This window comes from Opisthorchis viverrini (assembly GCF_000715545.1).
Source record: "Opisthorchis viverrini unplaced genomic scaffold opera_v5_29, whole genome shotgun sequence".
Taxonomy (NCBI): Eukaryota; Metazoa; Platyhelminthes; class Trematoda; order Opisthorchiida; family Opisthorchiidae; genus Opisthorchis; species Opisthorchis viverrini.
Genome location: NW_008751685.1, coordinates 466201 through 478674, shown reverse-complemented (window position 1 = coordinate 478674; position 12474 = coordinate 466201). Strand labels below are relative to the sequence as shown.

General features: G+C 46.2%; 2 protein-coding genes across 2 annotated transcripts in view; one reads left to right on the top strand and one right to left on the bottom strand.

Moving 5' to 3' along the window:
* Positions 1 to 12474, bottom strand: part of T265_02382 (hypothetical protein) — a gene marked incomplete at both ends in the record, with an annotated part of 37614 nt that overhangs the window by 20369 nt on the left and 4771 nt on the right. Inside the window, 5 exons of the mRNA XM_009166615.1 lie at positions 1 to 160; positions 3761 to 3982; positions 5196 to 5438; positions 7873 to 7995; positions 9934 to 10035. The exon at positions 1 to 160 is cut by the window's left edge and continues 109 nt beyond it. Of these exons, the coding sequence (XP_009164879.1) occupies positions 1 to 160; positions 3761 to 3982; positions 5196 to 5438; positions 7873 to 7995; positions 9934 to 10035 (850 nt within the window). The remainder of the gene's footprint in view (positions 161 to 3760; positions 3983 to 5195; positions 5439 to 7872; positions 7996 to 9933; positions 10036 to 12474) is intronic.
* Positions 10279 to 12474, top strand: part of T265_02381 (hypothetical protein) — a gene marked incomplete at both ends in the record, with an annotated part of 6745 nt that continues 4549 nt past the window's right edge. Inside the window, one exon of the mRNA XM_009166614.1 lies at positions 10279 to 10461. Within this exon, the coding sequence (XP_009164878.1) occupies positions 10279 to 10461 (183 nt within the window). The remainder of the gene's footprint in view (positions 10462 to 12474) is intronic.

Genomic DNA, 12474 nt, shown 5'->3' with positions numbered 1-12474 from the left:
TTAAAGGCACCACAACTGGCCGATATTCCCAAACCAGACGATCAGCCAAACTGTGCGTACGACCACTGTCTAGAGGACCGACATCAATCAGTCGCAGATGGGAAGAGTTGTCCAACAAAAGGCAGCCCAATCGAGAAGGCGCGTAACTCAGAAGATAGCACTAGGACACAGAACAAGAAATAATTCTATACAAAAGCAGGGACACGCTCAAAAAATACGGTAATCCCTACCCCCAATAATGACCCCATCGGTCGTGATTTAAATGGACAGGACTCATTCCACGGAAGAGAATATAACCAAGGAGAAGCCAAAAAGCCTGTAAGTGGATTGCTTTTTAGCGCGACCTGATCCGTCTTCAGTAATGCTATAACTAATTCTACTGAAAAAGTGTGGATTCCTGGGATGTGAAGCAAACGACCCTCTCCGGAACACAACAACAAAGTATGGTAAAACACGAGAGAGATGCCAAACTGCCTGGCAAAACCTTAGTCAGTATTCAAGATTATTTTGAAACAGCATCACTTTAGACCCCCACAAACATGAGATTCAGCTGGGTTTTAGGTGAGCATCCAGTGAAAACCAAATCGGTATGTAAATGTGCTAGGCGGAACACCACACGGATTCCTCTTTACCGCTCGCACTCAGGTGCCGCTACGGCCTAGAAGTTCATCCCATGCAAGATTGACCAAGAATTCGGGATGCTTGCCGCTACGCAATCAAGACGAGACCTGATTGGTCGAAAGTCTGGACCCAACAGCCAATCATGACCCAGTATTGGCTGAGTGCCGGTTGCCAATGCCGCATCCAGAACGCGTCAGAATTTCCAGAAAGTTATTGCCGTCTACGCTATACACATGAAGCGCTGTACAGGTGTTCCTGACTTCGTTCTGGGCGTTAATATACCTTGTACACCCTTGGTGGTTGTCTTGACGTAACACTAGCTTAGTAGGCTCATACCGAGAACTAAGCTGGGAAAAATACCGTTACTACAAGATGAGCGTATTTGCCGGACCTGACATTTTTCTCTGAAATGGTTTGTTCGGGGTACACTCAACACGAAAGCTGTGGGAGATAGATGCATTGTTCGGGGTACACTCAACACGAAAGCTGCAAGAACGAAGCTGTGGGGAATAGATGCAGATGGAAGCAAACCTAGCACATACACTATTACTCCAAGCTGATAACCGTACCATGTTAATTTCCTCATGTTCGATTTTTCACAAGCATGCTGTTAGCCTTGATATTTGAGCGACGCACTAGAGACCATTGGATATAGATGTGAAACCGTCCACGACAGCGTATAGCGAGCTATGTTGCGGTCACATCAATTTTATTTCTGACGATTGAATCGTGCTAGGTGTTAGCGCCCTAATCTGACGACTCCAGGGTCCGAATTTCCCAAGAGATTTACGAGATGCTCAGTCAGCATTCCAACAAGGACAAAACAAGTGCAGAGCAACCTCGCTTGGAAGATGAGATGTGAATTGACACCATAGTCTACTATGTTGGTCTACTGGTAATAATGAAAAGCTTAAAGTCTTAAAAGTAGACATCAAGTGGCGAAGAGAGTTGGCGGATTTGGTAGAATTAGCTGCGACGGGATAAACGGATTTAGTGACCGTTCGAGAAACACTAGCGACGTTTCCAATGAACTAGCAGCTCGAAACAAACGTTTCGTGTGAGCTTTCGATGACAGCCTCCACTTCGTCCACTCCCTTCTCGAATCTATCGTCGATCCAGCTCCTTGCGGTTCTTACATCAATTTCCGAACTTCAGCAATCTACCTTTAAGATTTACGACCCATAAATTCTGGATACCTTGTCGAAGTTGACCATTTTTTTCCTTACAGCGAACCAGTATCCTACAACAAAAAGCGGTCACAAGCTGGACATGTGACCACCACATGACTCACTTCCGGCCACTTTCGAGGTTACGACGAGTAGGGGTTTAGGATGGGGGATAAAATGGACACCAAAGTCATTGACTATGTGTTGAATAATGTATCGACTACTGGTACAAACAGGATGCAAGCAATCTTTCAAGATTAGACAGACGTTCGGTGTCCACTTCGTTTACTCTTGTATGACAAGCTGTTTCAACAGGCATGTTGTGGAATATCGGCACCATACAAATGAATAGAAAACTATCTGATGGTATGACTGTTAGGCGGAATCCTACACCATTACCACTTCACTGCTCGCAGTCAAGCGCTGCTACGGCAAAGAAACCTAACCCGGAAGCGACTGGTCTGAAGATCGGGCTGCTTACCAGTCCAGCCTAAAGGCGAGCTCTCATCGGCCGAAAGCGTGGACCCACCAGTCAACCACGGTTCAGTATTTGCCGATTGCCAGTTGCCAATGACGCGTCCAGAAGGCGTCGGGGATTTCCAGAACGCTCTCGCCCCATATACTATAAATACAATGCGCTTTACCGGTGTTGTTGACCTGGTTTCGGGCGTCTAACATGCGTTTTAAACCTTTGGTGGAAGGTTCAAATTCAGAACTGAGCTGGGGTAATTACAATGATGGAAGTAGACTACTTTAGGTGGAGTTCGCAGGTTACCGCAAATGTTATACGGCGATATTGCCTGTTCTCGGATCACATGATTGATGAAGGAAGGTTCTGATGGTTTGTTTCCCTTTGAAAAATGATGCGCTAAAGCCCAGCTTATCCAGAAGCTAAAAAGCGACAACAGTAAAATCAGGCGAAGAATTTGATGTGAATTGTAAATCTCAACCAACTGGTACCCTGGTGTCCGTTCAAAAGGAGTCCATTTCCCAGGACAGGCCAAAATCGTTCTACCCCAGACGATCGTGGAAACTGTGGCCATCCAGAGAGTTTGGTGCATATTTTGCAATTCTGCTGGATCACGCATGATGCCAGATGTGCTCGTCATAATCGGGTTGCAAGGGAACTTGCAAAACGTCTCCGTCGACTGGGGTACACCGTCTTCGAGGAATTGAAAGCACCTACTTCGACGTCCTTCATGAAACCTGACCTAATCGCTGTTCGAGATCGCCAAGCAACTGTAATAGACATCAGCATGGTCTCGGATGGGCGACTGTATGGAATGAGAAGAAGCAGAAGTATGGTGCTGATGAATATTCCCTCACCATAATCTCAGCTCTACATGCAATCGGTTGTGATGTCGACTTTTTGGTCCACCAACCGACGATCACCTCTTATCGAGGGATCTGCTTTCCTCAGTCCGCCAAGGCTGTTATTGTACATGGCGTTGAATGTACATTTTTGCCATTTAATGTCACATCAGACCCATTATAACGGACACTTTGTGCCTGATGTACGAGTCTTGATTGTGCTAACGCTTACCAATTCTTGAAGAGAATTCAACATTGTTTGTCCTTTCTTTGGTTGTTGGTCTTTAGACGCGTGTTTCCATATCAAAAGTTTTACAAACGTTGGGACTCATCTCATCTGACTCGAACTGTTGGCGGCATGAATTCGAATGAGACGTTTATCTCTTTTCTCTCATATTCTCCTGTTACCCTTTCGCATTCGTCGCTTGCATTCACTTTTTATGTTTGTGACCATGCTCTTCAAAAATAAATGATAATAGTAGTAGACTTACTTCGTTGCAGTTCACCTGTGCCCAATTCACTGACAAATACTCAAAGTTTGACAGCGATCACGTATTCCTCTCTTACATCGTTTTTTTCTCAACATCGAAAAGCTATGCACAAGAGGAGCGATGACCTTAAACGGTTTACCGTTACATCACTTGGGGTCGAACTTCACTTACTGAGTGTGCAAACTGATTGACTGTAGTTGGATCAGACCACAAGAGTTGTACACGAACGTCTGGGGCACCAAGAGGCAGGGAAACCCGAAAAAGATTCCCATTGGATAGAGTGATCAACAGAGCGAAACCAGGATGCCAAGTTCGTTGTGAATTGGCGGATGATATTTGAGGGTTCGACACAACCAGAGGACTTGTAAGGAGATAGGGAGGAGAGCTTTCTAGCTGAAAGGAGAGAGGGTATCGAAATCAGACACCAGAATCAAACTGAAAGAAATTCACACCAGTCGAAAAATCGTCGCTTCGGAAAATGTTACGAAACAGAAGTCCATCAGGTGCATCCATTATCTTTGTAAGTCTACACAGGAGCAGTCGAGATGTCGGGTTTGGGCTGGAACCAAGGACTTTCCCGTCGAGCTGATTGATTAATGGAGCGAAAAGGTGGTCGGATCCCCAAAACCTAAGCTGTCAGGCTGCGTTCTTCCTCACTGGTGTAAAGAATTCCTTGCTCGGTCCTCAGACTGACCAGACTGATGAACCTGATTTGAAAGGTGCCATTTTGACCGTAGATAGCTGCTCATTTGACTACAAACTTCACCATGATCCACTTAATATTGAGTTGCCCAAACCTTTAACCAACATCTTGAGTAGTTTTGAATAGAATTTGCTGTCCTTGTGAAGTAGCGACACATGTCACACATAATTTGGTGATGACTGAGGGTTCTTCGGATGATTTCTCAGACAGACGCTGAGAGAATCCTGGAGAAACGCTTGAGTAAGTATATAGGCGACGGAAGCAGGGGTGACGCTAAGCCACTGACCGTAAAAAAGGGTTGATCACTCATAAATGGTCTGACAATTTATTCTAACTAGCTGTTAACAAAGCCCCCTGTACCGATGTAGCTTCTGATTAACAATACATGGGCTAGAAATCCAGCGACCCGTACGGGTAAACTGCTCTTATTTGCTTCTGGCCAGTTCCCGACTAAGCTGTATCAATTCCAGAACGTTCGCAGTACTGCCATGAAAACCACGGTTGTCCGCATGCTTTGTACGGACTTTTATGTACCTCAACGTTTACTGTACCGGATGAAACCGTTGTGGAGTTTCACCGCGACCACTATATAAGAAAGGTTAGGTCGTGAATATGAACTGAATTCAATGGCATAAAGTGTAGGTCTAAAACATAAATACGTAGGAAAGCCTACATAATTAGCATGGAAAGTAGAAATGTTCAGGAAATATTTCGGTATCAAGGAGTTCAACACTCAGTTACGAGCTAGGATGATGCTGACGGAAGGTTAGTGTATTCTTCAAATGAATGTGCTGCACAAAGGCCGCTGCAGGGGCTTCAGTAGGAACAACATGCAATGTGTCACAGCATGTTCCTTGACAAGACTAGACTTGACTTCCACAATAACCGATAGATACTACTTACTTTTCCCAAATGAAGTGGAACCAGGACAGGCAGACCACGACGGCTCATTCGTGTGGAACCCCATAGGCTGGTGGATAGGAGCAATCGCTGACTGAATTCAACAAGCGCAACCAAAAGGTGACCTGAATCAGTGTCTTCAAAGCTGACAGGGACAATAGTCGAGATATCGGATGAAGACAAATGGTCCGTCGCCGCCTTCACGATTACAGGAGACGCGTAGACACGAGGCCGAAGACGATGAAACTTCATGCGGTCGGAGAAGAATTACAGACAGATTACTGTTACGTAAACAACACCGTAGGAAAGACATTACCCCACGTTTTTGACAACCTAAACAATAGTGACATGAAGTGTAAGAGTTCTCTACGACCAGAGAACATCCTGAGTGTTTTTGAGAAATTCCGAGTAAAACCAAGGGAAACCTGTTAGTTCTTTCACATTTACGTATACCATAGACAGCTCCCCGAATTTAAACTCACGAAAGCTGAACTACCGCGTTAACTAGTAAAACCAAGGAAGTTGGAATTTTCCAGTCGTAGCACCCTTCCGGTGCCTAACTTCCATGCTACTCGAAGGTTGCACGAGGGCTGGGATACTGCCAGGTTGCCCAAGCCTAGACAGGGGAAGTCGAGAAGCAGAGGTCGTGTCCGGACCACGGACCTTCCGGCCAGTAAATTCGCACTCTAACCGTTGGGGCCATCTCGCCCCCTAAGTTGGAATTGATGGATTATGGCCCCAGAACAGGTAAATATTGAAATCACTTGGGTGAAATCCACTGGTCATTGGAGCCGTTTGACGGAAACAGTAACTTATTCGGCAAGATTTAGGTGTTTGAAAAACGATAAGAAACCAGGAAAATATATGAAAACAAACTCAGACAACATCCCCGGTGTGTACTTCACATTCTTCTTGTGGTTCGATAAACTAAAAATAGCATGTTCACGTCCGACTTCCTGAACCGATCAAGCCGATGTGATGAAAAAGGGCCAGACTTCCTAAATCTCAAGCACATCCCCAATGGCGTGATTGCTGTGTCCGCAAATAACAACCGCTGGGATACATCCGGTCTCGGTTTCCGTACACGGCACGACAGGGTTCTGATCTTTTAATCAGCCATACTCCTGTTTTTGGTTTGCTGAAAAAACATTAAGAGAAGTCGGAACACAAATACGATCTACATAGTTAAATTCAGCTACGTCGCTTTGGATAGTCGTTCAGCTGTAACACCGTTTCGGGGCTTAGCCGCCACGCCACCCGAATGAAATATGGGGGCTGCCACACCTAGACAGGAGAAGTCAAGAGGCAGAGGTTGGGTTCGAACCACGGCCCTTTTGGTCAGTAAATTCACGTTCTAACCACTGAGCCATCTCATCGCTATGAACTCCACAAGGCATAAGACTTTGGCATTTCAGTGTAGACGCTGCTAGCTGTAAGGCCTGGATGGCGTGGGATTAAAGGAGGAGAAGAAAACGACAACGTCCTCGGTACCAATTGCAGCATCTCTAGCCAAACACAGGTAAGATCAGGTGGACCGCATCCTGCAAGGCTGACTGCACCGACGGTACTAAGAAATCCCACAACCAATCCTATACGTGAAACACTATGCACCTCCCGGTGTCTCTTATTAGATTGCTAATGGTGTGTTTAGTGACTGTATATCAGGCGCATAACCTGACACTTTGTTGGTGCGAAACGAAAGCCCAAAATAAGTGGATGCAAAAGAATGTGCCCTCCTAGATATTGTCTGCACTTTCCAAGTTTGCAGTCAGCGAGTGCGTGAACACTGGGACTTTGAAAACTTATCAAAGTTCACTCATTATCTCATTGATTACGAGAAAGAATAAAAACAGAGAGTGGGTATTTGAAGGAAAGCTTTCAGAGGACCTTAAATTCTTGCTGACGGTACGCAGAACCCATCAATTTAAGGCGAATCCGGCATGTGAACAAGAGCAGCCTGCTGTCTCGGATGTTTTAGAGAACAGGACATCCAAGGTGTCTGAGGTTGTCGGCGCAGATCCAACAGCTAGCAGCGACCAAGATGAACTGGGTTAGTCCGGTTTTACGGATAACAAACATTATTATGCTACTGAGCGATCCAAGTGTCCTACAGCTCCAAGGGATCGTCCCAACTGATGAGAAATCAGTGAGAGTTAGGTTCACATCGATTGGATGCCAGAGCTTGCAGTGCTAATCCCCGTCCCCGAAGGTGTGCTGCTCCAATAGTCAGCCAATTTCCTTCACGTGTTTCCACGCCCTTCACCAAGGCCTTTCACGACCTTACTACTCTGAATTGGTCGTGTAAAAAAAAAACAATAAAATTCTCAGCTGATGGTGGATCGATGCAACACTGTGTGAACAAGCCTCCACCAGCCATTGTAATACTTTAGTCAAGAAATCGTTCTTCTTATTGGTTCGCTTGTAATTAGCACGAGTCCATGAAGTTCCGATTATGAGACAATGCTTATCGGAGATTTGAAGACATCGCGGTCTCATAACTAAACAACAGAACGATTCATGTGAATCTCGAGACTCTGTGGTATGCTATTTTGTTACTGCATTGATTTCAAATTGGCAAACGCAGCAGAAGTCCTAAAGATTCATGGATCAACTGAAAAAACGTAGGGCTGAGTCACTGAAAAGGGCAGAATGAGAAGCAATTGGGTGTGGATCAACTTACATTAGAGTTATTCGCCATTGACTCAGAACCGAGATCCCATTGTAACTTGCTAGAAAGATGAACAGAATCTAGCCAAGATCGCTGATCAGACAACGCGGACTGAGGAAGTAACACCGCTGGTATCTGGAGGAAAAAAGAGAACGGTTATATGATGGCTCTGCATTATCTTAGGAATTCGGCGTCGTTATTCCAAAAACACACCCCTCTCCTGCCACGTGAATCTCCGACAAAAGAATAAGGCATCCTTGAAATACGATTTGTAGTTGGGATCAGTAGTAACAATGTATGCAGAATAGTACAAAATCTCATTCAGAGAAACCTCAGCTTGAAATTACGGAACACCATTCTCAGAACAGAAATATCGATGGTCAGTGATAGTGACAGGTTGATATCCCTTCCTAGATTGGTCTGTCACATCGAACTAGGCCGACGAGCACCCGCACACAGTGAGTGAGGCCGCATACAGCTTGTGCTGAGCGGTATACGCACCCAACCGAGCACCCTGTGTTTCCGAAACAGCAGAATTTTGCGATATGTATGACCGAACAGGAATCTTTTATGATTATTTCTGAGACCATACATGACGATCGAAGAGGGAACTAAGGTCTCAACAAGAGATACTCATTGACCAATTCGACGAAGATTACGGGGCTCGGAGGCAACTAGGCGGAACAGATCTCTTGAATTCATTTTGGTTTATTTTAGTGGGCAGGGGTTCATATGTAGAACAACAGTTAGAGTTGGAGCTAGATAAATCTGAAAGAATTTGTTGAAGGATGTGGTTCCCCAAGCCTGAGAAAGGGTTTGAACGGGTTACTCTATCTCGAGCTTTTGACTCAAAAGTCGGATCTAAAAAGCATAGAGAGAATGTAGGGTTCTGTTTCTAGCCTACGACTCAAAAGTTCGAACCTTCTCGTTCAGCTGTAATACCTTTTCGGTGCACAGCCACCCTGCTAATCAAAGGAATCAAAGGCTTGGACACCGCCATTTTGCCCAAAACTAGACAGGAGCAATCGAGATGCCAGGGTTCGGTTCGAACCACAGGTCTTCCGGTCAGTAGGCTCACGCCTTAACCAACGAGCTGTCCGGAGCTCGCTTCGAACCCGCAGGCAGTGGTTGTCAGGGTTTTTTGAGACACTTCCAGGGCCAACGACTCAACAGTCTGGCCCACAGCCTCAGGGAAGCTGGTCTAGCCAGAGAGCGCAGATAGTAGGGCACAGGAGTTTGAGTTGATTCTGCTACGCACACTAGGGTCGTTTACAACCACATCGGCCGTGTTGGAAAATGGACCGGCAGGTACGGTCACCGTCGGGAGGTCGGAGTGTGAGCTTTTTAGGATTAGTCTATTACATCGGTCCTTCCTTGGCGGAAGGCGCAAATACGGAAATACTGTTTACAAGGAGAAATGCCTAACATGGCTCACACTCCTCCCGCGACGAAAGGTGAAACTTAACCGCCAGACCACCTCGTAATACGATTCCCTTTCTCTCTCTCATTTTCCCATTTCGGGAGAGAGAACCGTCACAGTATATCACATATGGATGATCGCTTAAAGACAAGATCCACCTGAAATCACCTAATCATACTCAAAAGACAGCGCTCATAGTAGGAAAATACCTGGACTGGTTGTATAGTGAGGAAACGCCCACCGTCACCAAACAAAGTAGCCAGGATGCAATAGAGCATTCACAGCGCAAGTACACCAGGGAACGCAAGGTACTTCAGTTGCAGTATTCCAATGAACGATATAAAAAGAACAAGTGTAAATACGACGGAGGCGGAGAACGTGTGTGTGTGTGTGTGTGTGTGTAAGGAGTAGGGGACGACTCACCTAGGAAAATACCTGGACTGGTTGTATAGTGAGGAAACGCCCACCGTCACCAAACAAAGTAGCCAGGATGCAATAGAGCATTCACAGCGCAAGTACACCAGGGAACGCAAGGTACTTCAGTTGCAGTATTCCAATGAACGATATAAAAAGAACAAGTGTAAATACGACGGAGGCGGAGAACGTGTGTGTGTGTGTGTGTGTGTGTAAGGAGTAGGGGTACTACGACTCACCTGAACCTGAACAACCACATTTCCACTACGATCGAGGAGGAATAAAGTCCCCCGATCGCTGGCAAACAGCAGCAGACTCTGACCAGTGCCTTCAACAGGGAGCTGCGCGAAAAAAGATGATGAAATAAGTTTGTAAATTTCATTGTAACGGCTCAGACGCTATGAAACAGCGACCCTTTAACGGAATTATTAGAGCTCACACAATTTCGTGCCATCTTACTTGGCCGCCCGATGACATTAAATTCAGTGCGAATTATACGTAACGAGAAAAGACCATTCAAGTAGAGGGGAACAGGATGTAGGGGGAATTTGGGGACGAATTCGATGAGATTTGGGAAAAATCAAATGGGCCCCAAGGTACAAACAGTAATCGATACAATACAAGCACAATACCGCTACTTATATGGGCAATCTGATCTAGCGGCGCCTGTTTACGCACCAATTTATCAACTCCCACCTCCAATGCGCGGCCACCTACCCAAATCATCGACGGACGAAATCGTGGCAGCTACAACCATTGTACGACAAGTACGCAGTTCTTACAAAAAAAATCGTTCAGCTGTAGCACCCTTTCGGCGCTAACTGCCATTGCCACCCATAGGAGGCACGAGGGCTGGGATACTGTCAGATTGCCCAAGCCTAGACAGGGGAAGTCGAGAGGCAGAGGTCGGATTCGAGCCACGGACCTTCCGGTCAGTAAATTCGTGCTCTAACCACTTCGGCCATCTCGCGGTTCTTACAGCTGATAAGTGTGATGATGCTGATGATTCATTGCAGCCCACGCTGCACCACCGGTCCCTCACCATGCGACATCTGATACTCATATATATGTTCATAGACTATATGTGCCATCAATGGTTTCTTCTGTCGTATAGAAAAGGTGGCATATCCAGAGGTACAGAAACTTCGGTGATCTGACCCACAATCCCATAAAATGTCCCAATTGCTGGGTGCTCTGATGTCCCACAGGTACGTGTGCATGATCGTGGATAGCAGTCACCGTAATAAACATAAAAGCGCAACACAACAAACAGACACGCCACAAATCACTAAGAATGATTCTCGCTTTACAAAGTAATTTATGAGTGAGCGCATTTCCCTCATTGTAGAGTACGACCATCACATGCCAGCCAACTGGTGCGAACACTCGCAACTCGTCCGAATTCTACAGCCGGTGGATATTTTTTTCAATTCACTTGAGTCGGCTTGATCGCAGCGTCCAGGCTAGCCAGACCATCAGTAGAGTTACTGCAGTTCTAAAACCATAGTTGCTCCAAAGAATACCCAAATCCACCCGGTCGATGAGTGTAACGAGCTTCACCACACCTCAGGCAGTACTACTGAAACCGATAGTTACAACGTGGCCGCGCACAAAGGAGCCTGTACACTCTGATATGGCAACCGCAGCAACAAGGTTTGCCAAATGTCGCCTTTAAAATCAGTAGAAGCGATTGGAGTTATGGCCCGCCTGCTCAGGAAATTAGTTCCTCTTATGAAACGAAGCAGAAGCAAATATTAACCGAGTTCTGTCAGAATAACCAACTTATTGAATATCATCTGCTGAAAACTGTTATTCCCTCTATTAATCGATGTGATAGGTAAACCCAATTTCCTATGGAGACAGGAAGTACCCTTGAATTGAATTTGACATATCGAAACCCATAGTACCAACACCTTTTCCCAAAACGAACTGTACCGACATAAAAGAGGGGAACTATTCGCATACGAGCGGCTGACAGCCGAATCGGACTTCCTAGTCAACAGTGGTCAAGCTACCGGACACCTGCGCATAGTTGAAGGGCTACATTTTGATAAATCTCCGGTGAGCTTGTTCGGAAAGCCAGTCGTCCCGCTTCAGCCAGGATTTCACACCCAAAAAGTACATTCAAAGGCTGGTCGAAGGTAAGCTGAGTCCTGTTTTAGTGCTGCGCCTTCAAAAGGCCCTAGGACTGTAATGGTTAAGGCATCCGCCGATTCCATGAGGATGCGCCTAGCCTTTTTACGACTCTGAATGGCGCGTGTTGCGTGCATAAAAGTTTTCCGGCCGTGGAGAAGCTTCTGCGCACAGTGAACTGAACAGATAGGTTGGCTTGCCAGATTTCCCCTGACCGGGTTTCCGACAACTCTCTGCTACTGACACGTACCAGGTCTGGTGGAGTGGGTAGGCAGGTATCTATACGGATTTGACAGCTGGGACCTCTGTCCGTCGTTGCAACTGTTACATGACAAAATTTTAGGACTATACGTCACTACGACCGGGTGATGCTTTGTGGGCGACGCGTTTAAACATGAACTCCTCATTAGTTGGGAGAAAGTTGAGTACGGAGAGTGGTGAGGGGAGCTGGTCAACGGTTGGTGTGTTTCACATGATAGGACAGTGGAAATAAACGGATTTGCGCTTGCGATTGGGGCGAGATGGTCCAAGTGGTTAGAGCGCGAATTTACTGACCGGAAGGTCCGTGGTTCGAACCCGACCTCTGACTCTCGATTTCCCCTGTCTAGGCTTGGCCAACCTGGCAGTATCCCACCCCTCGTGCAAGC